Source organism: Palaemon carinicauda, chromosome 24 (assembly GCF_036898095.1).
Source record: "Palaemon carinicauda isolate YSFRI2023 chromosome 24, ASM3689809v2, whole genome shotgun sequence".
In the NCBI taxonomy this organism is placed as follows: domain Eukaryota; kingdom Metazoa; phylum Arthropoda; class Malacostraca; order Decapoda; family Palaemonidae; genus Palaemon; species Palaemon carinicauda.
In genome coordinates, this window is record NC_090748.1 from 97,516,616 (window position 1) to 97,543,320 (window position 26,705).

The 26,705-nt window shown below is 40.8% G+C and overlaps 1 protein-coding gene across 1 annotated transcript in view; it reads left to right on the forward strand.

The window, feature by feature from the left end:
* The first annotated feature begins 676 nt into the window (after positions 1 to 676).
* Positions 677 to 26,705, forward strand: part of LOC137618227 (FYVE and coiled-coil domain-containing protein 1) — a 220,024-nt gene continuing 193,995 nt past the window's right edge. Inside the window, exons 1-5 of the mRNA XM_068348357.1 lie at positions 677 to 713; positions 2,446 to 2,523; positions 14,797 to 14,916; positions 15,093 to 15,202; positions 26,070 to 26,320. Of these exons, the coding sequence (XP_068204458.1) occupies positions 2,463 to 2,523; positions 14,797 to 14,916; positions 15,093 to 15,202; positions 26,070 to 26,320 (542 nt within the window). The 5' untranslated portion in view covers positions 677 to 713; positions 2,446 to 2,462. The remainder of the gene's footprint in view (positions 714 to 2,445; positions 2,524 to 14,796; positions 14,917 to 15,092; positions 15,203 to 26,069; positions 26,321 to 26,705) is intronic.

The following is a 26,705-nucleotide window of genomic DNA, read 5'->3' on the forward strand; positions in this document are numbered from 1 at the left end:
GATTACACGTATACATAAAAACAGTGAAAATAGGGTACATTATAATTCTGAAAATTTATCATTGGAATTCTATGATTCCTTATAAAGGACATAATCACATTTACCTTTAAACTTTATTTGGAATGAATCTGCATATCTAATTTACTTTCATCTTAATATTCAAGTTATAGATAAAGGCCACAACCTTAAGAATTAAGAACTTAGACGTTTTCTAGGTACTAATTCGATATCTAAGTTTTCGTTCTGTATTTGTTTAGGTTTTGGCAAAAAGGAACTATGCTTTACTTATAACTTTTACAGACCATCTCTTTGAAGTATTGTCGTTTTACTTATATCTTTATAAAACATTTAATATATTTTTTAAGGATTCATAAGAAATATATTATTAATATATGTAGTACCAGACATATTTTGATACTGTCTATTCAGAGTTAATGGGGGTAAACTTTTACAAACCATCTCTATGAAGTATTGTCACTTTACATCAATCTTTATAAAAAAAAACATTTAATATATTTCTTAAGGATTTATAAGAAATATATTATTAATATATGTAGTACCAGATGTATTTTAATACTGTCTATTCAGAGTTAATGGAGTAATAATGTCCTTATTTATTAAGAAACATTATTATGTGACGTTTCCCTTGTCTTTCGAGCTTAAGTACAAAAAGGGGGGAGTCTAATCACAAGTGACAAGTACAAGAGTAGAAGGTATGCCCAAGAAAATTCCGTAATATGGTGCATTGTTGTTTTGAATAATAAAATTATTAAGAATAAGGAATTTTTTATCATATTAAGATTATAATCCAATGTAACAATTCTTATTTTCGTGATAAAGACTTGCAGTAATAGACTATGTTTCAACCCACTGTAAGCCTATTTTTATGATTGTTTTAAGTCTAACTCGTAGTTTTCCCTTTTTATTTTGACGGTAGTATGGCTACTCAGGGCCCCAATGTAGGCCTCAAACTGGTCATGAATCTGGAAATATATTAATTTATATTTAAGAGTAGGTGGGGTACTTTGTAGAACGGCGGGTGCACCTCATAACCTGGGTTGGGTTGCGTGGGATTTTAGCCAACCCCATATAAGGAAACACCTTCATAGGTAAATTTAGATGTATGTTATTTAGGTTAGGCTATATTTATTTTGATTTTGTAAAATGGGATCGAACTTCACTTTTTCTATTCCCGAGGGGCCCTGTGTCCGCCGATTGAAAAACATTCTGGAGCCTTTGTATATCAATGGCCAGTTCCTCACGCGTTGATTAAAAATGGACATCAGCTAACCTAAACTTTCTCCCCTAACCTAACGTACAAGCTGTGTCCTTACCTACTTACCTAAAGGGCCCCTTACACTGCCGCATTTCAAGTTAGACATAATAATACATACAGGTGGCTGCTATCTTACATACACCCTCATATTTTCTTGATTTTATAAAATGGGATCGAACGTCACTTTTTCTATTTCTGAGCCACCCTGTGTCCGCCAATCGAAAAACATTCCATATGCTGTACTATGAAAAGGAATGAATAAATCGGCGGGGTGTATGTATGATAGCGGCCACCTGTATGTATTATTATGTCTTAACTTTGTATACGGCAGTGTAAGGGGGGGGGGGTCGCAGGGAGGCTGTTAGCCCCCTCGTTAGGTAAGTAGGTAAGGACACGGCTTGTAGGTTAGGTTAGGGGTGAAAGTTTAGGTTGATGTCAATACACGTTTATTGAAAGCGTGAGGAACTGGCCGCTGATATACAAAGGCCCCGCGGAGTGTTTGTATGATAGTGGCCACCTGTATGTATGGTGACGGCCTACTAAGAATACGGCAGTGTAAAGGGAGGTCTTAGGGGGTCGGTAACCCCCCCCCCCCCCCCGGTGAAGTAAGAAGTTAGGGACACGCCTTGTAGGTTAGGTTAGGCAGGCAAATTTAGGTTAGGTGTCCACTTTCTGTGTAACTGGGAGGTACTGGCCGCTGATATACAAAGGCTCCACATCTGCAGAATATTTATATACAGGCCAGTTATTACTTCCGAGTTCAAGTATGCTCTGACATCAGAATTAAACGCACTGTGAGCTGTGGTGTCGTCAATATACATCAGTCGATTTAATAAATCTTTGTTCCCTTTTCGTTTCTGCCATCTTGCTGTTCAACCTCTCATACCTTTATTTCATTGTGCAACTGCTGTGATTTCCCCATATTGTGCTTCTGAGCTGGATAGCCTATCTACCTCCAGTGCTGGATTACATAACCCAAATTCATGGCACTTCTGATGTTAATTTGATACTAAGCGGACTGATGGTTTAACAGACAGTGGTATTTTGATGTGAATTATGGCTAGTAAAACTACTGTATGTTCTTTTCGTATCTTTTATGTTTATATTTTTACAATTTTATGAATAAATAAATTGTACATACAATACTGTATATGATTTATACTCAACAGGTAGCTAAATCGGTACAATGGCAGCTGTTAAGAGACCTGCCGGCATAAATTTTGAAAAGATTCTACAATCTGTTAAAGGTAATTTAAAATTTTCCGTATTGTACACTGTGGGTATTTTTTCAAAGTTTAGTATTTATCAAAGGTAATTTGTTCCTGTACATATACAAACCCTCGTCCTTTACCTAGGAGAGGTAGCAGCAAACCTGGAATACATGGGCATTAAAATTTTCTAACGAGGTGTAAACAACCGACTGATAGTTACTACCAGTCGGCAGCAGGGAAGCACGACCTTTTGCTTGCTCATTGACAAACCACTTTGATTTTGGCCGTGGATATGAACGGATGTTCTAACATCACTCTTGTAGTACTGGCTTTAATAACTTCTGTTTGTCTTTTCAGATTGTGTGAAGGTGGTTTTGCACAGTGAGGAGGCCAGACAAGCCCACTTGGCCGGGAGTGTCGGGCCATAAGTTCAACACTTTCATATTGTAAAGGGAAACAGATCCTCAACTGTTGTGCCTGGCTTGCAGAGGACACTCCTGCAGCCTGACCTCTCCCTGCGATGAGTATTGGGAGGGATCATCCTCCCAGTCAGAATTGTACGACAGGAGAGGGCTCGTCTCCCACTAGACCTGAGAAGAGACAGTCTCTTCTCTGTCTCTTGTCCCCAAAGCCTTCGACTCCCGCAGATGCTCAACAATAGAGCACCTGCTGGGAGGCACTCGAGTGAGTGCCACACAGAGAGATGTGCGTGTTGATGAGTATAGTGACTCTCAACACTTAGGCAGGCACCCCTGTTTCCCTACTGACTTTGTCAACCTTACGTGGCCTGATGGCGTGAGCAATTGCACTTTGTTTTGTAAGTATTCATTTGATGATTATGGTTTGTTTATTGACTGCTGATAATAGATAGTTTCTATTCAAGGAATTTTGTGAATGAGCAGTGCATATGTGCTAGGTGTGAAAGTGTTTGTGGCAGAGTTTTGTAATCTTGGCTATAGATACTAACTGCTTTCGTTCCTTTTGCTTGGGGAAGGTGTGTTCAATGTCTTCACTTTGCCATGAGTTTCTTTCCTGGTTGCCTTCACAGTGCCTATGATTTTAGATGAAATGTAGGAATGCCAAAGAGCTTTCACCAGTTTCATAAGAGGGAAATACCCAACCTTTAACATCAAAGAATAGTTTTGGATATTTTCTGCTTGATCCTCCCGGTTGAAACCATTGCATCTCTTGCTTATTCTTCCCTGACTCCTCCTTTTAAGGGGTAGCACTACTAGTGCACCATATGCTCTGCACTTTAGGCATTACTTAAGGGTCTTCGCAGTGACACTTTGGGTCTTAGTTGTCCCACTTTTCATCTTTTTACTTTACCTCTTTTTCAGGTGCAGTATTGGAAACATCCCTGCTTGGTGACCTGCCAGTCTGGGGTTCGAGTCCCACTCAAGCTCTATAGTTTCTTGTAGTGTCAGCAATCTCACCATCCTTGTGAGCTAAGGATGGGTGGTATGGGGGAGCCTATAGGTCTACCTGCTGAGTTATCAGCAGCCATTGCCTTATCATCCCTGATCCTAGCCTGTGTGTAGAAGGATCTTGGGTGCTGATCATGTGGTATACTGTATATGGTCAGTCTCTAGGGCATTATCACTGTCTCTTGCCTCTGCCATTCATGAGCGACCTTTAAATCCAGCTCTAAAGGAAGGAATTAAAACCTGCAAGTTAATATGTGCAGTGAAAGTGTTAAATCTCTCTTTTCTCTTTGTGTCCTAGTAACCATATGAAGTCCAACCAGAGCTTATCAATCAAAGAGACATTTTTATATACAATTATCAAACACCATTCCCAGTTACAGCTAGCAGAACTTTTGAGTCTATAAGTGTAAACGTCTCATTCTCCAGCTTTAGAATTTTCCCTTCTTTGGATCAAGTGTAAAGCGTGTGTCTGTACACACTTTTCCTATCTATCCAAAAGTTATGCATTTACCCCTGATCACAGTAAGCAACATATGGTAGAGCATATGACATAGAGGCTACTGTATATTGCACTTTTTGTACAGGCGGCTTCAAATCCTTGTGTAGTGTAGATTTGTTGAAAATTACTAAACACACCTCCACAGAAATTTGTAACTATTAGTGTCTCTAGAAGTGGTTTAGAAGGCCTTCAAAAATATGCTATATGGAAATCCCCTAGTTCAATGATTGAAGTTTTCATTTCACTTATTATATGAAGCCAGTATAAATGTTGAAATATTTTGGATCCCTGCGCATATAGGTATTATAGGAAATAAGAATGCTAACAAAACAGCAAAACTTGCATTTGGAATGACTAGATCAAAGTGTATATCTGATCATATTAGTGATGTGTTACTATTTCTAAGATTCGCTATATTAGAGGATTGTCAGTTATTATGGAACTACAGTAGTTTCATGCAAATCAGATTGTGACAAAAAGACATTTTTAACCTTTTCATGACCTTGACTTTTGACCCAATCACACTCAAAATCTAATCAAGTTGTGCTTGGGTCATGGCCAATCATCCCACCAAATTTCATGAGATTTGGTCAAAAAGTTTTATAGTTATGCGAATCACAAACGCACAGACAGAAATACAAACAAATAGATACACACCTATCAAAATCTAGCCTTCGCAACGGAGTTGACGAAGGTAATAATGAATCTGACATAAGAAAATAAAAATGGATTAATATAAGTGTGGAGTCCGGCGGAATCCAAAAGAATGTCACAATTCGATGATAATATTCCTTCTTTGAATTAGTCGTACTTGTTCTTGGTATTTGACGAATAAACCGCCTAACCCAATCTCAGAATGCAGACACTCCAGAAGAGCACTTTCATACATAACTTTCTGTAATCTAGTTTTCAGGCCTAATGTATTACATTTTGAAAGCAAATCCTGGAGGAAAATTTTGTCAGAATCTCCAAAAGTTTACCCGATTATGACATTTTAGTGGGTTACAATTGTGTCCTAGATAATATCTTTGATTCACTCTCATGAGAGTTAAGAATGGTAACTGAACTGTCTGCTTAAAGTATTTGTTGATGACAATTTTGTACTGCCATTTATATCCTTGAGAATTGGTTAAATCTAGAAGAGAAAATATTAATCTCAAAAAAAAAAAAAAATTCCATTGATGATTAGCATATATTAAGCTAAAGCTATTTTGGAAGAAATGATAACACTATAGCCATATAGGATAATTACATGCTTAGAGAGAGAGAGAGAGAGAGAGAGAGAGAGAGTGAGTTTAGTGATGCTTGAAGACATTTCATTGCAAACTTGAATCGCATACATTGTAAAATGAAGTCCGTCAGAAACATCTGTAACTCCCTCTTTGAAAGCCGTGTTGTTCATACATGAACACAAACCAACACCCTTTATTAGGAGTAATGTATCCAGTTTGTATAGTTAGGAAAGATAAAATTTACTTGTAAAATTTGTGATTTTTTTGCAACGCTTTACCAGAGGATGTCTTTCTTTCCCTTGAGGTGTTTCTTTGTGAGATACAGAAGGTCCTTAATTTACAAACATTCAGAGATACAAACGCAAATCCAACGGAAAATAACAAATATAAGATAAAGAAATACTTTAATAAAGCAATATTGTATCATTTAACCCTTTTACCCCCAAAGGACGTACTGGTACGTTTCACAAAACCCATCCCTTTACCCCCATGGACGTACCGGTACGTCCTTGCAAAAAAATGCTATAAAATTTTTTTTTCATATTTTTGATAATTTTTTGAAAAAATTCAGGCATTTTCCAAGAGAATGAGACCAACCTGACCTCTCTATGACAAAAATTAAGGCTGTTAGAGCAATTTAAAAAAAATATACTGCAAAATGTGCTGGGAAAAAAATAACCCCTTGGGGGTTAAGGGTTGGAAATTTCCAAAGAGCATGGGGGTAAAAGGGTTAATGAAACCCAAATATTTGTTGACTTTTAAAGCTGGAAATCATAGGTATGGGATTCAAGCTAGGCCTACCCTAGGCCAAACGTTGAAATTCGACTTACAAACAATTCGGTTTACAAACAGCTTCTTGGACCCAATTAAGTTTGTAAAGTTGAGGACCTTCTGTATATCTAATGCATCGTATTAATAAGAAAATGTGACTGTTCTTAAACGGAAGAGGAAGCCGGAGAAATTTCGTCACTTGTCAGGATACAGTTACTCGTTTTGTCATCGTCTGTTCACGAAACCATAAGTGCTATATAGAACATTTATTCAGCTTTCTGATGTAATTTTCAGCTTCTTTCTAACTTTATTCCTTTGTTATAAATATGACGAAACATCGACGTAAGTAGGTTGACACGTCATGTCATTGCTCCCTGGCTGAAAATCATGAGCCTGACAACGATTTTGTCATGGCTTAGATTGCCTGTGGTTACCAGGGATTACCTGATGATTAAAAACTGTACCGTAATTATTATTATTATTATTATTATTATTATTATTATTATTATTATTATTATTATTTTTGTAGAAAACCCTCTTTTATGTAAGGTTGATTGAAGATAATGGCTGCCTCAGGTGTGTTAATTTTATGACACCTTTTCTATTGATTAGAACAATAGATAAGGTGTCATATAAATTTAATGCCACTGAGGTAGCCATTATTATTATTATTATTATTTTTTCAATATTAATCTTACCCGATAATCATGTAGCTGTCAACTCCGTTGCCCGACAGAATTCTACGGAAGGGATACGCCAGCGATCGCTATACAAGAGGGGGGTGTACTCACAAGCGCCACCTGTGGCCAGGTACTGCAGTACTTCTTGTTGACACCACCTCAATTTTTCCTCTGTCGTGCCTCCGGCTAGACCTACATGGATACGCTGTTGATTCTGGAGTTTTTGCTCACGATTTGGTGATGTATTTGCTCTAGATTTTAGCTTTCGCTATTCAGGAAGTTTTATTATTAGCTTAGCTAGCTTTTGGAATTAATTTGATTAATTATGGTGACGAAGAGAGTATGAACTCTCTTTCACTTTTAAATGGCTGACCCTTCCCTTAGACGGAAGTGTTGGTGTCTAAGAGAGTATAGACTCTCTTTCTTAATTTTGCTTAACAAAAGTTATAGATTTATTTTATATCTCTCCGCCTTTTATAGGCCTCTTCGATTAACTTCCTTTTTTTATAAACTTATTAAAATTAATTTTTATATTTGTTTATATTCGACCTTTCCTAATAGTAGGCGGTCTTTTCTTGTACCGAAGTTAATTAACATTGAGCCCGTCATTTCGGTTTTACCTGTTAACATATTATGCTATTTTAATGTTTTTGAAAGAATTTCTTTGATAGTCTCGTACTGTTTTCAAAGTTGAACTAACGTTTTGTTTTGTCTCTGCAGTTGTTGACGTTCAGAACGTTCAACTTGCGCTCTATCGTTACGATAGAGAGAGAATTTTCACGGTGTCACGTTGCAGTAAGAGTAAACCGTTTCTAGCGTTTTGTTCATTCTTTCTTAGCTTAATGGTTTTAATTCTAATAAAGGAACTTTTTATTTGGGAAATCTTTCAGTTTTTTTCCTTTAACAATAATATGTTTTAACGATATATATGATTGGGCTCTTCTCTCAGGTTCTAAGTCAAGAGAGAGAGAGAGAGAGAGATAGAGACGGAGGGAGAGAGAGGAGGATAAACGTTTCGTTCAAGCGAGTAACGTTGTTATCGTTTTTGCTCTTCTCCCTAGTCTCTTTAGGGGAAGAAGGTAAACGTTTCTAGAGTTTTATTCTTGTTCTCAAGCTTTATGCGGTGAGAGATTTTAAACGTAGTTTATTTGATCTAGTATTTAGTCTCTTTCCAGCCACTGAATTATTTATCTTTCATTAGATTTTTCTGTTACATTGTAATTCTGTTTTCGCAATTATTAACTTTTAAGGAAGGATAGAATTGCGTGTTTCAGGTACAAACCACTTAAAGTTTCGAGTTCAGTGAAATAAGTGCAAACAGAAAATCAAAAGTGATAAGTGATAAGCGCAAAGTGTTACAGTGTTGCGTTCGAGGGTTCGTCTGTTCGTGCCAGTTGTTCGCCTAGTCTGGGACCTCTTACAAGCTCCCAAGCCCAGGGGAGAAGTAATGTCGAAGGACTTATGGGTTCAGCAGGCCTTGATCGACGAACAGACGTTTTCCCTCCGTGGTTTCGGGTGTATCTACACACGTTGCCGACGTGATCACCCCACCCACACAAAGACGAGAGAGCCCTTTCTTTCCTCGTCTGCGGTAGAGGTTTCTCGCAGAAACCATGGACCAATCTTGCAGCTTTTAAGTGCAAGTCGGTCCCTTCCGCACAAGTCCAACTCCTAGGTGTAGCCATTAGCCCTGGGTCAGTTCGGACTTGCTGCAGTACGACAACTGCACACCTCCCAGAGAGGCAAGGTGGTATCGCAACAGGCAGTAGCTCCGTCTGTTGCCGCACCAGCTGTTTTAGACCCTCAGTCTCAATGGACAGTAGCTCCGTTTGTTGTTGTCTTTCTTAAACTCTAGTGGTCTTTGCTGCAGTCAATGCAGTCTCAGCTTGCGGTGTTGATACAGGAGTTTCAGGCAGAGGAGGTTAATACACCTCCTCCTGCGAACGCTCCTCCTCCTCTGCGCAGTACAATCTGCCAGACGTATGAGGTTGAGGTTCCTCAGGCTACCTCCATGCGTGAGCTGCCGTGTTGGGAGTTGCCAGTTACCAGCGTTGTGCAGCAACCTCCACCTTCCTTGAGGCAGGAATCTCTTACCACGCTACAACCTCCTCAACAATGGGGACAGGAGTCTTATGCCTTACAACCTCCTCTTCCTTTGAGGCAAGAGTTTCTTGCAGTAAGACCATCCTCGAGGCAGCAACCTCTTGAGGTACGACAACCTCTACCATCCTTGAGGCAGCCACCTCAGCTCTCGCAGCTACAACCTCAACTCTCGAGGCAAGCTCCTCAAGAATCTCAACTCGTGAGACAGGAGTCGCGTTCTGCGCAGCCGCCACCTCAACTCTCGCAGCTCACACCTCAAGAACCTCAACTCGTGAGTCAAGAGCCTCTCTCTGCGCAGCCACCTCAACCCTTGAGGCAAGCGCAACTCTTGAGGCAGGAACCTCATGCTATGAGTCAGCCACCTCAACGCATGCATCTGCCACTTTCTCCTCAGCTTGAGCCTCTTCCCATTCAACTTTGAAATAACAAATGACAATAATAACACCTCATTACTTTCATAACTTGCATTTGTAAAACATATACATGTATGCCTACACAAACATTATGATAATGGAGGTTATTCGTATTACTTAAAAAAAAAAAAAAAAAAAAAAAATATATATGTATTCCTTGCAATATATTTTTAACAAAATCGCAAAAATATGGCAAAAATATCTTCAAAACAAAAATGAATCATGAGTTATGAATATAATGTAAATATTATGTTGATATTAAAACCCCATGCAAGCATGCATGAAGTAATGCAGTGTTGCCAACAGGGCGAGTTTCCCTTTCCTGAGGTGAAGTAGATTATAGTACGTATATTTAGTGCAGCTTAATTCTACGATTATCATGCCGGCTATCAAATTCATCAACAAAACAGTCTAAATCAATTCCCTCGGCACGTGCACTTTCAATGGACAGTAATGCGATATTACTCAATCTAGCACTGGTCATGGAATTTCTGAGAAATGTTACACGCCATGCAACATGCTCTGCTTACCTTACAGCATGCTCTACATACAGCATGCTCTGCATACAGCATGCTCTGCATACAGCATGCTCTGCATACCTTACCGCATGCTTCTCAGTCACACATCTTTGGTTGTTGCCAACTCACTAGACTGTCAAGCAGTTTCATAACGTTGCCTTCTAGTCTGCTGCTTTTGCACCAGTGAAACCCTCACTGAGAGAACTTAGCTTTTCTCGGATATGGTCCCTGTAGATGAGAAAGTGCTTTTCTCCCTCCTTCTGATATTCCCTTGAGGACTCTGTCATTTGGAGAGGAGCCTTTAGCTGCGTAGCCTCCTATGGACTTTTATTTAAGCATAACATGCTTCCAGGGAAGGTAATGGTTCCACTTCAGTCGCTAACCCCGTCTGTTACCACACCTGCTCCCATAGACCTTGAGCTGTGTTGCAAGACATGCAGTCCAAGCTTAGTCCTTGTTAGAGGATTTTTTGTTTACGGAGTCAGTGTGTCACTGGGAAGACGTTCAACAACCAGCAGAAGTGACTTGTTGTGACGCAGTGCGGCAACCTCAGCAACCCGATAAGGAGTTGTCTTTACGACCCAGACAGTCTAGACAGCTTCGGGTTGTCACTGTACTTCCTCGCTTCCCCATGGTTGACAGTTCACAGACTGTGCAGCAGTACCATGATCTTGTGTCCGGCTCCGTCAGACGACTGGCTTTTAAGAGCTCCCACAAGTCGTCGCTGTCTGGAGATTCTCAGATGGACTATGGATCTGACCAAGGAACTGGGCCTCCTGGTCAATTTTGAGGAGTCCCAGCTCGTCCCATCCCAGACCATTGTCTACCTGGGTATGGATCTTCAGAGTCGAGCTTTTCGGGCTTTTCCGTCGGCCCCAAGGATCTTCCAAGCCCTAGAATGCATCCAGAGCATGCTGAGAAGGAACCGATGCTCAGTCAGGTAGTGGATGAGTCTAACAGGGACACTTTCATCGCTGGCCCTGTTCATCGTGTTAGGGAGACTCCACCTCCGCCCCCTTCAGTATCATCTAGCTGCTCACTGGATAAAGGACATGACGCTAGAGACGGTCTCAGTTCCTGTTTCCGAAGAGAGGAGGTCTACTCTCGCGTGGTGTAAGAACAGCTTTCTTCTCAAGGAAGTCTACCTTTGGCTGTTCAGAAACCCGACCGCCGTCTCCTCTCGGACGCATCAGACACGGGCTGGGGTGCGACTTTGGACGGACAGGAATGCTCGGGAACATGGAATCAGGAGCAAAGGACACTTCACATCAATTGCAAGGAGTTGTTGGCGGTTCTTCTGGCCTTGATAAACTTCAAGTCCCTCCAGCTTAACAAGGTGGTGGAGGTGGACTCTGACAACACCACAGCCCTGGCTTACATCTCCAAGCAGGGAGGGACTCTTTCGTGGAAGTTGTTCTAGATCGCAAGGGACCTCCTCATCTGGTCAAAAGATCGAAAGCTCATGCTAGTAACGAGGTTCATTCAGGGCGGTATGAATGTCATGGCAGATCGCCTCAGCCGGAAGGGTCAGGTCATCCCCACAGAGTGGACCCTTCACAAGAATGTTTGCAGCAGACTTTGGGCCCTGTGGGGTCAGCCAACCATAGATCTGTTCGCTACCTCGATAACCTAGAGACTCCTGTTGTATTGTTCTCCGATTCCAGACCCAGCAGCAGTTCACGTGGATGCTTTTCTGCTGGATTGGTCCCATCTCGACCTGTATGCATTCCCGCCGTTCAAGATTGTCAACAGGGTACTTCAGAAGTTCTCCTCTCGCAAAGGGACACGGCTGACGTTGGTTGGCTCCGCTCTGGCCCGCGAGAGAATGGTTCATAGAGGTACTGCAATGGCTGGTCGACATTCCCAGGACTCTTCCTCTAGGAGTGAACCTTCTACGTCAACCTCACGTAAAGAAGGTACACCCAAACCTCCACGCTCTTCGTCTGACTGCCTTCAGACTTTCGAAAGACTCTCAAGAGCTAGGGGCTTTTCGAAGGAGGCAGCCAGAGCGATTGCCAGAGCAAGGAGAACATCCACTCTCAGAGTCTATCAGTCTCAAGGGGAAGTCTTCCGAAGCTGGTACAAGACCAATGCAGTTTCCTCAACCAGTACCACTGTAACCCAGATTGCTGACTTCCTGTTACATCTAAGGAAAGTAAGATCCCTTTCAGCTCCTACGATCAAGGGTTACAGAAGTATGTTGGCAGCGGTTTTCCGCCACAGAGGCTTGGATCTTTCCACCAACAAAGATCTACAGGACCTCCCTAGGTCTTTTGAGACCTCAAAGGAACGTCGGTTGTCCACTCCAGGCTGGAATCTAGACGTGGTCCTAAGGTTCCTTATGTCATCAAGATTTGAACCTCTCCAATCAGCCTCTTTTTAGGACCTCACATTAAAAACTCTTTTCCTCGTGTGCTTGACAACAGCTAAAAGAGTAAGTGAGATCCACGCCTTCAGCAGGATCATAGTTTTCACATCTGAAACGGCTACATGTTCCTTGCAGCTCGGTTTTTGCTAAACGAGCTTCCTTCACGTCCTTGGCCTAAGTCGTTCGAGATCCCAAGCCTGTCCAACTTGGTGGGGAATGAACTGGAGAGAGTACTTTGCCCAGTTAGAGCTCTTAGGTACTATCTAAAAAGGTCTTAACCTTTACGAGGACAATCAGAAGCCTTATGGTGTGCTATCAAGAAGCCTTCTTTTCCAAGGTCTAAGAACTCAGTTTCTTACTATTCAGGCTTCTGATTAGGGAAGCACATTCTCATCTGAAGGAAGAAGACCTTGCTTTGCTGAAGGTAAGGACACATGAAGTGAGAGCTGTGGCTACTTCAGTGGCCTTCAAACAGAACCGTTCTCTGCAGTGTTATGGATGCAACCTATTGGAGAAGCAAGTCAGTGTTCGCATCATTCTATCTCAAAGATGTCCAGTCTCTTTACGAGTACTGCTACACCCTGGGACCATTCGTAGCAACGAATGCAGTAGTAGGCGGGGGCTCAGCCACTACATTCCCATAATCCCATAACCTTTTAACCTTTCTCTTGAATACTTTTTATGGGTTGTACGGTCGGCTAAGAAGCCTTCCACATCCTTGTTGATTTGGCGGGTGGTCAATTCTTTCTTGAGAAGCGCCGAGGTTAAAGGTTGTGATGAGGTCCTTTAGTATGGGTTGCAGCCCTTGATACTTCAGCACCTTAGAGTTGTTCAGCCTCCTAAGAGGAACGCTGCGCTCAGTAAGGAAGACGAACTTATTTAAGGCAGAGTAATGGCTCAAGTCGACTTCCTTACCAGGTACTTATAATTTCATTGTTATTTTGAATAACTGATAATATGAAATACGGGATACTTAGCTTCTTGATATACATGTACACTGGTTTTCACCCACCTCCCTGGGTGTGAATCAGCTACATGATTATCGGGTAAGATTAATATTGAAAAATGTTATTTTCATTAGTAAAATAAATTTTTGAATATACTTACCCGATAATCATGATTTAATTGACCCACCCTTCCTCCCCATAGAACCAGTGGACCGAGGAAAAATTGAGGTGGTGTCAACAAGAAGTACTGCAGTACCTGGCCACAGGTGGCGCTTGTGAGTACACCCCCCTCTTGTATAGCGATCGCTGGCGTATCCCTTCCGTAGAATTCTGTCGGGCAACGGAGTTGACAGCTACATGATTATCGGGTAAGTATATTCAAAAATTTATTTTACTAATGAAAATAACATATTACAGTATTATTATTATTATTTTAATGTTATTACTGTTCTTGAAATGTTATTTTAATTATTCATTACTTCTCTTGTAGTATATTTAGTTCCTTATATCTTTTCCTCACAGGGATATTTTTCCCTGTTGGAGCCCTTGGGCTTATAGCTTCCTGCTTTTCCAACTAGGGATGTAACTTACCTAGTAATAATGATAAATAGAGGGGCACTCAGTAGAGCGCAGACCTCCGCCGCGGCAGCTTATTTCTCGACCTTTTGCTCGAACTTGACCTTGACTTTTGAATTTTACATGTATTAACCCTTTTACCCCCAGGCTCTTTGGAAATTTCCAACCCTTAACCCCAAGGGGTTATTTTTTCTCCAGCACATTTTGCAGTATATTTTTCTAAAATTGCTCTAAAAGCCTTAATTTTTGTCATAGACAGGTCAGGTTGGTCTCATTCTCTAGGAAAATGCCTGAATTTTTTCAAAAAATTATAAAAAATATGAAAAAATTTTTTTTTATAGCATTTTTTTGCAAGGACTTACCGGTACGTCCATGGGGGTAAAGGGATGGGTTTTGTGAAACGTACCAGTACGTCCTTTGGGGGTAAAAGGGTTAATTGGCGTGGATTTTCGTATACTCATATGTGAACTAATGTTTGTCCTTCGAAAATTTAATGATTGCCAGCATTCTGCATAAGAGTTAATCCCTGCAAGTTTCATTGCTCTACAATTAAAGTTGTGGCCAGGAAGCTGTTCACAAACACACACACACACACACACACAAACAAACACACAAACAGGGACGAAAACATAACCTCCTTCCAACTTCATTGGCGGAGGTAATAATACCTACTCGTATTGATTAAGAGCGGCAGAGGTACGTAATTGTAGTATTCATGAAGCAGCAGCCTTTATTAATGAAGTTATTTATTGTAGAAATTTTTTCCATTTTCCAGGTGACATTCAAGAAATGGTTCAAGAATATCAAGAAAGTAATTTGCCCATAACAGATGACAACACTCATCTACATCAACTGTGTGATAGATTGGAATTTATTCTTAATTTTGGCCTAAAAGGTAGCTAGCTTATACAGTATATTGTATTTACCGTTTTAAGATTTTATTATGACCATATTTGATATGATATATAAAGGACTTCTCTGTAGTCTCAAATTTAATATGTACAGTAGTCAGAAGTTTTAATGAAATAATTTGTTTAAGGTCATCAAGTTTTTTCTTCCCGTTTTCAACAGAACGTACAGTTCTGGGAGGTCGGAGGGATGTCTGGTTGTACTTTTGTAAATGTTTGGCTGAACGACGCAATATCCTTGAAGGGTTGAAAATTGTCAAGGCTAATCGAGAGGTTAGTAGTTTTTAATTCATGTATATATGTATATATATTCATAGTTTGTATTGTACTTTATGGAATAATAGATATACAGGGTGTCCCAAAATATTGTATACACTCTTTGGATTGTTATAACTTGTTCAATTTATTGATATTAACGTGGAAAACAGATTCACCGAAGAGAATCAATGCACAGTGAAAAAGTAAGGATACATGGGGTAATTTGAGAATGTTTAAAAAAAAGAATCTGTTTTCCATGTTAATATGAATAAATTGAACAAGTTGTAACAATCTAATGAGTGTATACAATGTTTTGGGACACTCTGTAGTATCATCATTATATACTCTTTTTCAGATATGTTATAAGACAAATAAATGCCTTTTAAATACCCATGTTTGCCCATCTCCAGTGTTCACCATTTCCGTATTACTTAATCAAGAGCTGTAAATTGCGAATTGAAATGCTATTTATAATAAGCAAAGTCCATGCAGTGGGTTATTATCATCACTGTGCTTCCCACAATGCAATGTAGAATTCATTCGACCCTTTTCTTCTTTCTATTATACCTTTGCTCATATCTCCTTTCATCCAGCTCTTGGATGTAAGCTAAAATACGCAGTAGTGCTAGAGATTTGGAGTTCTTTGAGCCAGTTACACAAGCTTATGATTTCAAATAAGCTTATACCTAGAACCTTAGATTATGTCAACCTGAACGGTTTTAGTAGTGGAAACCATAAGACCTTCATGCGTCGGGTATTTCATCCCAGGCTATGTCTCCTCTTTAAAGGTTTAAAGGCCATTCATGAATGGCAAAGGCAAGGAACAGTGACATTACCCTATCAGGCAGTACAATGCCCTAGAGACTGACAGCAAGGGACAGTGACATTACCCAATCAAGCAGGACAATGCCCTAGAGACTGACCATACAGTGAACCCTCGTTTATCGCGGTAGATAGGTTCCAGACGCGGCCGCGATAGGTGAAAATCCGCGAAGTAGTGACACCATATTTACCTATTTATTCAACATGTATATTCAGACTTTTAAAACCTTCCCTTGTACGTAGTACTGTTAACAAACTACCATTTAATGTACAGAACACTTAATGCATGTACTAGAGTATCCTAAAGTAAAACAGGCACAAATATTAAAGGCAATTTTATATCATGCGTTTCCTAAACACGCTAAAAAAGCACGTTAAAAAATGGCAACCAATGTTTTGTTTACATTTATCTCTGATCATAATGAAAAAACAAACTGGAGGTAGAGCTTTGCTTATTACCCAGACATATTTCCCATACTATTCCCTTAGAACTACATCACATCTTAGATATATATATATATATATATATATATATATATATATATATATATATATATATATATATATATATATATATATATATGTGTATATATATATATATATATATATATATATATATATATATATATACATACCTACATATATACATACATACATATATACATAAATACATGCAGACATATATATATATATATATATATATATATATATATATATATATATATATATATATATATGTTACTGTATATATATGGGTTATGGAAAAAATCCGCGAAGTGGTGAATCCGCGATGGTCGAATCGCGAAGTAGCGAGGGTTCACTGTATATACATATGATCAGCACCTAAGCCCCCTCTCCACCCAAGCTAGGACCAAGAAGGGCCAGGCAATGGCTGCTGATGACTCGGCTCCCCCAAACCACCCATCCTTAGCTCACAACAGTGATGAGGTTGCAACGACCAAAGAAACTAATGAGTTTGAGTGGGACTCGATCCCCAGCCTGGCGTTCACCAGTCAGGGACGTTATTACATCGGCCACCACAACATAGAACTGGTACCTAAACATGTACTTTACTATCCAGATCCTATCAACTTATCCATATGATGGGCAGATAATTGGTTTCTGGAATCATCTCCCTCTCCCTGCATGGGAGCAGGGGAACCAACCAATTGTTTTAGGGGGATTTTCTACCCCTCAGTAAGTTAGTCTTCTTACCTTAAAGTATGAAAGGTTTGTAAACACATCAGAACGAATAACAAATTTAAGAAATCATTTGTATTTACTGTAGCTATGTAAACCTGAGGCCTTTAAAGTTAAACTTCCCACCTACCACCTCTCAAAAGGGAAGAGGCATTGATAGTAGAGTGGGTGGGGCTACTCGCTTGTGCTCGTACCTCTCGTTAACAGCCCTGTTAATGATTTTAAAGGCTGTTCCATTCTCTTGTAAGGTATTCCTTCTTTTAAAGTCCTCAGGTTTGTGAAGCTATGAAAAATACAAGTTACTTTCAAACTATATTATTTTGTGGCCATCATATCTTATCATGCCAATGTTGAACCCACAGGAGGGCGTTGTCATTTGCTTCTCTCAGATCTTGATCTGAGCAATGAGGGCTCAATGGGTACCCTTGTAGGCATATACTGCACATGTATCACTCATTCGTACACTGTAATGTTATTTCTGTTTTTTGAATATTGTTACAGTGTATGAGCCTGTGATACGCGTGCGGTACAATATGTTCCATTGTTTGTGGTGCTGCCCCACATAGGTATTCAGGGTTGGTTGCTGTTGGGTTTGCAATGAGACAACGTCCTGGTGACCGATCTTTATTATAAGATACCCAAGAGCCGACTGACTCGCAACAGCATATGCAGATGCATGCTCGGCAGCGCATGGCCGAAACATATCGTACACATATCGTACAGTAGCTAATCCCCATTTGTGGTGGTTATTTCCAGTTTTGCCTACTTTTACCCTTGCTCTGTTTTAGAGTTACCCAGTCCTTCCTGGTGAAATGTAGAGAACAGTTGTGTTTCATCTCTAGTTTGGGGGTAGTCTTAAATGCGCAGAAGCTCTCTGTGATTTCGACTCATATTTTGGAGCCCATTTGGAATTTTGGTAAGATCATTAGTTTTGTAAAACAGGTGTCTAGCAGGGCATAGTTTGAAGTAATCACACATAGTCTGACTTGCACTTCCTCTCAAGTGTCTTGGACTGTCAGTAATAGAGAGTGTCAGGGGTTAATGATAAGCCATCTGGGTTTTGAGCAAGCTGAATGAACAGTTGATTTAATTGATAAAAGCTCAGGCAGGTGCCAAAGAATATCACCATTTAAGGAGGTATATTTAGGCAATATGGCTAGTAAGAGAATTAGTTCATGCATGTACTTGGCAAGCACATCCCTCTCGTAAAGATGATTCTCAGTGCAACAGAGTATAAAATTCTGCCTCTCAAAGGTTTGATTTCTTCTATTATACTCCCTTTGTTTGAGGGCAAATGGATGTCTCATATAGTATCAGGTTCTTCTATATCAAATCCTTCAGTTACTGGAATCCAGGTTGCTAAATGCACTCAAAATCCAAGTTAGATTTTTAAATATTTAACTTAGCTGGTGAATATATAATAGCTGAGCCTCCGGCGGCTCGACAGAAAAAACACACAAAAACTCGCGAGCGATCGCTATGAAGGTTGCGGGTGTGCCCACTAGCGCCAACTATCGGCCAGATACCGCATATACATGTAAACAGACCCAATTTTTTCTCTGTCGGCCTTAACGACAAGACGTATCAATACTCGCTGTATAACCTGGAGTTTTCTCAACATATTTGGTGAAGTACTTCCTTTTGGTTTGAGCTTTCGCAGTGCAGGTGTTTTATCTTCAACTTAAATCTTGAACTCATTTTTGGATAGATTTAATTTTTAATGACTTTGGATTGTTTTTTGGACTTTCTTTCACTTTTAAATGGCCGACCCTTCCCTTAGTACGGAAGTGTGTTTTAGGCTTTTAGCAATTATCTTATCACGTTATAAATTGTTGTTGTTAACTATATATTTTATATCTCAACCGCCTTTATTAGGCCTCTTCGATTAGCTTTCCATTTATAATAAACATCAAGATAAATTTTAATGATTTGTTTATATGCGACCTTTCCTAATCCTCCTCTAATCCGAGAGTAGGCGGTCCTAACTTGGAAACCGAAGTTAAACAACGTTGAGCCCTTTCAATCGTAAATAACTTTTACAGAGCAAATGATTTAAAACTTATTAAATAAATATTTTTTAGTAAATATTTTATGAAAGATTTTCTTTGAATAGTCTTCGTACTGTTTCAAAGATGAACTAACGTTTAGTTTATTTATGCTACGCAGTTTGCGCTCTATCGTTACGATAGAGAGAGAGAGAATCACGGTTTCACTTTGCAGAAAGAGTAAATCGATTCTGACGTTTTGTTCATTCTTCTTTCAAACTTAAAGGTTTTGAATACTATTTTAAAGGAACTTGTTAATTGAAAAACCTTTCAGTTTTTTCCTTTGGTAAAATAACCTGTTTATTGACGAAAGGTAAGTGGGCTCTTCTCTTCGGTGCGAAATCATGAGAGAGAGAGAGAGAGAGAGACGGAGAGAGAGAGAGGAAGAGAGAACGTTCCGATCTTTATTCTCGTCCCAAGCGAGTAACGTTGTTCTCGAGTCAGTTTTTTACTCTCGTCCCTAGTCTCTGTACGGGGAGAAAGGATAAAACGTTTTTAGTTTTTATTCTCGTCCCAAGGCACTGTACGGTGAGAGATTGAAAACGTAGTTTTGAATGAACTAGTGTTTAGTCTCCTTCCCAGCCACTGATCTTTTTATCTTAATATATGTTTACTGTTTTTTGCTTGTATTAATGTGCTTACATTATACGACTGATTTCGCAATTATAACCTTTTGATGAGGGTAGAATTGCGTGCTTCAGGTAGAAATCAGTTTTATTCATACCTAATGTGAATTGTTGTAAAATTCGATTTCAGTGAAGTAAGTGCAAAACAGAAAATCGTAGTGATAAAGTGATAATTGCGCAAAGTGTTATCAGTGTTGCGACCGAGGGTTCGTCTGTTCGTGCCTGTCGTTCACCTAGTCCGAGACCTCTTGCAAGCTCCCAAGCCCAGGGGAGAAGTAATGTCGTACGACTTATGGGTTCGAGAGGACTTGATCAGCGAACAGACGTTCCCTCTATGGTTTCAGGCGTGTCTCATCAACACCGCCCCTACCATAAGACGAGCGAGACGATTTTCTCCTCGTCATCCGAAGGCTTTTCGCATAAGAAACCGTGGAACAAGGTTTCGAGGCCCTTTAAGCGAAAGTCAGTCCTTTCAGGACAGGTCCAGCATCCTGGTTGTAACCATTAGGACAGCACTGACCCTATGCAGTCATCGGAAGACTGCTCGCCGCCTAAACAAAAGCGTAACACAGACTCCGAGAGTCTTTTTGTAGGCAAGGTTTTGCAGTCACAGACGTTACCCTCGTCTCTTACCGCAACCATTCCCGTTGATCCTAAATGGGTTGTACGGCAAGACATGCAGAATAAGCTTGCCTCTCTTATGGAGGACTATTCTGTTGAGCAGGTTCACGATGATCCTCGCCGCTTAGCTGATTGAGATCTTGGCCGTCAGCCGCCCAAACGAGCCTTTGCTCGTCCTGTTGACATTGACGTTACAAAGTCACGTCAATCGTGTTTTGTAGAGCCTCACTCGATGCAGTCCCGTGTTGACTCTCAGCCGCTTGTGGACGTTCAGCCGCTGACGCTTGCTCTTGTTGACGTTCAGGACGTTCACCAACCAGCAGAGTTGACTTGTTTTGACGTTGAGCGTCAAGCACCGCAGTCAAGAGTTGTTTTGACTGCTCAGTCTAAGCAGTCAAGGCAGTCTCGAGTTGACGTCGAACGTCCTCCCGCACCTGTTGTTGTTACTGGTCAGTCCTTTAAGCAGTTACATGACATAGCGTCATTGACTGCTACTGATTGCTCCTTTGCGTGTGGACTCTGCTTGTCAAGCATTGCCACCACGACAGGTCTCTCCCTTGCTTGAGACTCGGCTATTGTCGGACAAGGTTCCTTCAGATGAGGAAGTTGCTGATCCCCCTCCTACTGAGATTCCCTTGAGGACTCTGTCAGACGGAGAGGAGCCTAAAGCTGCTCAGCCCTCTATGGACTTTAAATAAATCATGCTGATTTTTAAGGATCTTTGTCCGGATCTTTTTGTAACTGCTGCTCCTCGTTCGCCTAAACGTCAGAGTTTACACTAGGCCTAGCTACTTCGAAGCCGTTGTTTTATATGCTAGTGCTCTCTCGCTCTTCTAAGAGAGCTTTGCGTTTGCTAGGCGACTGGTTAATCACCAGGAGGAGTTTGGGGGAGACAGCCTTTGCTTTCCCTACTTTTAAGCTGGCTTATAGAGCGAGAGTCTGATATGACACGGGAGAAGTTCTCGGCTTGGGAGTTCCTGCCTCTGCCCAGATAGACTTCTCAATCCTCATAGACTCTCCCTGGCGCCTGGCCATGAGACGCTCCAAGATTTTATGGTCGACTTCAGAGCTAGACCATCTCCTGTTAGGAGTTTTTTCGAGCGTTTGAAGTTTTGCTGTACAATTATGTCATGCATAAACAAGGCTTTCAGGGATGGCTCCAATGATCTGACAGCCACGTTCTCTGCAGGAACAAGTCCCTCAGGGATGGCTCCAATGATCTGGCAGCCATGTTCACTGCAGGAGTACGTAAGAGGCAAGTGCGCTCAATGTATTCATTGTCAAGACAAACTTCACGATGAAGTCTACCAGGCTGTCTTGACAGCATTAATGGAAGGCGACTGGATAGTCTCTCTCGACCTTCAGGAGGCATACTTCCACATTCCTATACACCCGGATTCCCAACCGTTTCTGAGGTTTGTTTACAGGAATGTGGGGTACCAGTTTCGAGCCCTGTGCTTTGGCCTCAGTCCTGCTCCTCTCGTGTTTACGAGGCTCATGAGGAATGTGGCAAAATCCCTCCATCTATCGGGGATCCGAGCCTCCCTGTACTTGGACGACTGGCTTCTCAGAGCATCGTCCAGTCTTCGCTGTCTGCAGGATCTACATTGGACGTTGAGTCTGGCCAGGGAGTTGGGACTTTTGGTCAACCTAAAAGTCCCAACTGATCCCATCCCAGATTATTCTATATTTGGGGATGGAGATTCGCAGTCCAGTTTTTTTTTCGGGCTTTTCCGTCTGCCACCCGAATAGAACAAGCCCTGCTCGAAGTCTAACTAATGCTGAAAAGAGAACGTTTGTTCAGTCAGGAGTTGGAACAGTCTCGTAGGGACTCTCTCATCCCTGGAGCAGTTTGTCTCACTAGGGAGACTACACCTTCTGCCTCTCCGGTTCCATCTAGCCTCTCACTGGAACTAGGACAAGACGTTAGAGACGGTATCATTCCCACTCTCCGAACCAGTAAAGGCATGCCTTAAATGGTGGGACAGCAATATCAGTCTGAGAGAGGGACTATCCCTAGCAGTCAAGAACCCAAACCACGTGTTGTTCTCAGACGCGTCGGATTTGGGTTGGGGTGCGACCCTGGACGGTCGGGAATGCTCGGGTCTGTGGACCTCAAGTCAGAAGAGCATGCACATCAACGGCAAGGAGCTATTAGCAGTCCACTTGGCCTTGATGATATTCGAAAGCTTCTTCGAAACTAAGTGGTAGAGGTCAACTCAGACAACACCACAGCTTTGGCGTACATCTCCAAGCAAGGAGGCACACACTCCTTCACGCTGCTCGAGATCGCAAGGGACCTTCTCTTATGGTCAAGAAATCGAGGCATCTCCCTGTTGACGAGATTCATCCAGGGGGACTTGAACGTCTTGGCAGACTGTCTCAGTCGGAGGGGTCAGGTGATACCCACGGAATGGACCCTCCACAAGGACGTGGGCAAGAGTCTTTGGGCTACTTGGGGTCAACCCACCATAGACCTCTTTGCCTCCTCGTTGACCAAAAGGTTACCAATCTATTGCTCTCCAGTCCTCGATACAGAAGCAATCCACATAGACGCGTTTCTACTGGATTGGTCTCTTCTGGACTTATATGCATTCCCACCATTCAAGAAAGTCAACAAGGTACTGCAGAAGTTCGCCTCTCACGAAGGGACAAGGTTGACGTTGGTTGCTACCCTCTGGCCCGCGAGAGAATGGTTCACCGAGGTACTTCAATGGCTGGTAGACTTTCCAAGAAGTCTTCCTCTGAGGGTAGATCTGTTACGTCAGCCCCACGTAAAGAATGTCCATCAAAGCCTCCCCGCTCTTCGTCTGACTTCCTTCAGACTATCGAAAGGCTCTCAAGAGCTCGAGGCTTTTCGAAGGAGGCAGCCAGTGCGATTGCAAGAGCGAGGAGAGCTTCTACCATTAGAGTATACCAGTCGAAGTGGGAAGTCTTTCGAGACTGGTGCAAGTCAGCATCTGTGTCCTCGTCCAGTACCTCTGTAGCCCAAATCGCAGATTTTCTTTTACATCTGAGAAAGGTTCGCTCCCTTTCAGCTCCCACGATTAAGGGCTACAGGAGCATGTTGGCTTCGGTCTTTCGACATAGAGGCTTAGATCTTTCCAACAATAAAGATCTCCAAGATCTCCTTAAGTCTTTCGAGACCTCTAAGGAACGTCGTTTGGCAACTCCTGGATGGAATTTAGACGTGGTCCTAAGGTTCCTCATGTCAGACAGGTTTGAGCCATTACATTCAGCCTCCCTGAAGGATCTCACCCTCAAGACACTTTTCCTAGTGTGCTTGGCTTCGGCTTAAAGGGTCAGTGAACTTCATGCCTTCAGTAAGAACATCGGCTTTTCTACAGAAAAAGCCACTTGTTCACTTCAACTTGGTTTCCTGGCCAAAAATGAACTGCCTTCTCGTCCTTGGCCTAAATCTTTGGATATTCCTTGCTTATCAGAGATCGTAGGCAACGAACTGGAAAGAGTATTATGTCCTGTTAGAGCTCTTAAGTTCTATTTAGCTCGTACTAAGTCATTACGAGGTAAATCTGAGGCATTATGGTGCTCAGTTAAGAAACCATCATTGCCTATGTCAAAGAATGCTTTGTCATATTTTATCAGATTTTTAATACGAGAAGCTCATTCTCACTTGAATGAGAAAGACCGATGTTTGCTTAAGGTTAAGACTCACGAAGTTAGAGCTATAGCAACCTCCGTGGCCTTCAAGCAAAATAAATCTCTGCAAATTATTATGGACGCGACTTTTTGGAGAAACAAGTCAGTGTTCGCGTCATTTTACTTAAAAGATGTCCAGACTCTTTACGAGGACTGCTACACACTGGGTCCATTCGTTGCAGCGAGTGCAGTAGTGGGTGAGGGTTCTACCACTACATTACCCTAATTCCAATATCCTTTTTAATCTGTCTCTTGAAATGTTTTTAATATTGTTTTTTGGGTTGTACGGAAGGCTAAGAAGCCTTTCGCATCCTGGTTGATTTGGCGGGTGGTCAAAGTCATTTCTTGAGAGCGCCCAGATTAGGGGTTTGATGAGGTCCTGTTGTATGGGTTGCAGCCCTTAATACTTCAACTCCTGGGAGTCTTTCAGCATCCTAAGAGGATCGCTGGGCTTCGTGAGGAAGACAGACCAATAAGGCAGAGTAATCGTCTAAGTCAACTTCCTTACCAGGTACCTTTATATATATTTGGTTTTGTTATGATATAACTGTCAAAAACTCTAAGCATATACGCTGTAAACTTAATTAACTCTGGTCTCTACCCACCACCATGGGTGTGAATCAGCTATTATATATTCACCGGCTAAGTTAAATATTTAAAAATGATATTTTAATTATAAAATAAATTTTTGAATATACTTACCCTGTGAATATATAAATTAAAGGCCCCCCTTCCTCCCCGATAGAGACCCAGCGGGATGAGAAAAATTGGGTCTGTTTACATGTATATGCGGTATCTGGCCGATAGTTGGCGCTAGTGGGCACACCCGCAACCTTCATAGCGATCGCTCGCGAGTTTTTGTGTGTTTTTTCTGTCGAGCCGCCGGAAGCTCAGCTATTATATATTCACCGGGTAAGTATTTTCAAAAATTTATTTTATAATTAAAATATCATATTTCAACTTAGGCTAATAGTAATGCATGGGATATCTGATGTATTTTTTTTGTATGGGAAACGGAAGAGAGAATAGGGTAGAAAATTTTGTTTTTTTGTCAAAGGTTGGGCAGCCGGAGGCTTTGATGATTAAAGTATGACTACAATATATGCATTGATGTAATAGATTTTATTGTTAATATTCATTGTTTGTGCTAGTAGAGGGACTTGGGATCCCAGATGTGGAGTAGACAAAGCTGGATTCTTCTTCTTTTGAATATCTAGAAAAAAGTTTGAAATATGTAAAATCATATGTAAAATTATGAGTTTATAAAATATTAAGGATTTGTTTCCTTCACTGGGTGGCATTAGGAGAGAGCAACAAATTAATGAAAAATTTTTAGCAGAGACAGCAGATCTAAATGTTAACCTATCAGTTCACCTTTTCATATGTCAAATCAAATCTTTTTTTGATGAGAAAAATTCTGAGACTAGAAAAATTCAGTATGTATGACTTGCGAAGAGCAGATTGACTTGAAAGGAAACAAAATTACAATAAATATAGAGAGTAATTTTCTTGGTTTTTTTCCAGATACAAGTTTTTGAGAAAAAGTCATAGAAACATTAAAGCGAAAACTATAAATGATTAATGATTGTGTAGGTAGGTTATCAGCAATTCCAAATTCTCGATGCAAGCCGTGGACTTGCTCAAGAGGACAGGGGAGGAAATAATGATACTGCACTTGCAATCTAATAATAGAAAATGGATTAGTTTGTAATTTAGGTCACTAACCATCCTGCCATGTTGGATATTAAGATATATTTGTAATGTAAAGACTTTTTACTGTCATTATAATTGTTTAATTATGTTTAAATCCCACCATTTTTATATTTACAAAACTTTGTATTTTCAAAATGTTCATAAAATATTTAGATTTTTTTTTTTCTATTTTAATCCTATGTTTTTTATTTTCAGCTAAAAACTGGTGTTGGTCGAAGCCGAAGTTTCCTGCGCTACTGTTTGGTACACAAGTGTTTAGCTGATGTAATCCAACAATGTACAGAACACAAGTCATTCACTGTACAGTTTTATTCCCCAGAGTCAATGTTGCTACATGAAAAGTCTGTAGCATCACTGCTTAGTGGCCTATATCTTCTCTGTGATGTATCTTTTGATTTACCTCCCACTGGTCATGATTTAGACGTATCCTGGCCTACATTTGCTCGGTAAGAGTTGGTTAACACAAATTTAGTTTCTATTTGTTGAATTATTTCAAAACATATAGCATAGCATAGTTAAAGGATTTTTTTTCAATATTAATCTTACCCGATGATCATGTAGCTGCAACTCTGTTGCCCGACAGAAAAAACCTAAGGTCGGGATACGCCAGCGATCGCTATACAGGTGGGGGTGTACAACAACAGCGCCATCTGTCGAGTAGGTACTCAGGTACTTCTTGTCAACAAGAACCAATTTTTCCTCTGTCGTGCCACCGGCAAGACCTACTTGGATACGCTGTTGTTTCTGGAGTTGATTTCACGCTTTTTGGTGATGTATTCTCTCTAGATATTAGCTTTCGCTGTACAGGAGTTATTATCATTAACTTATCAA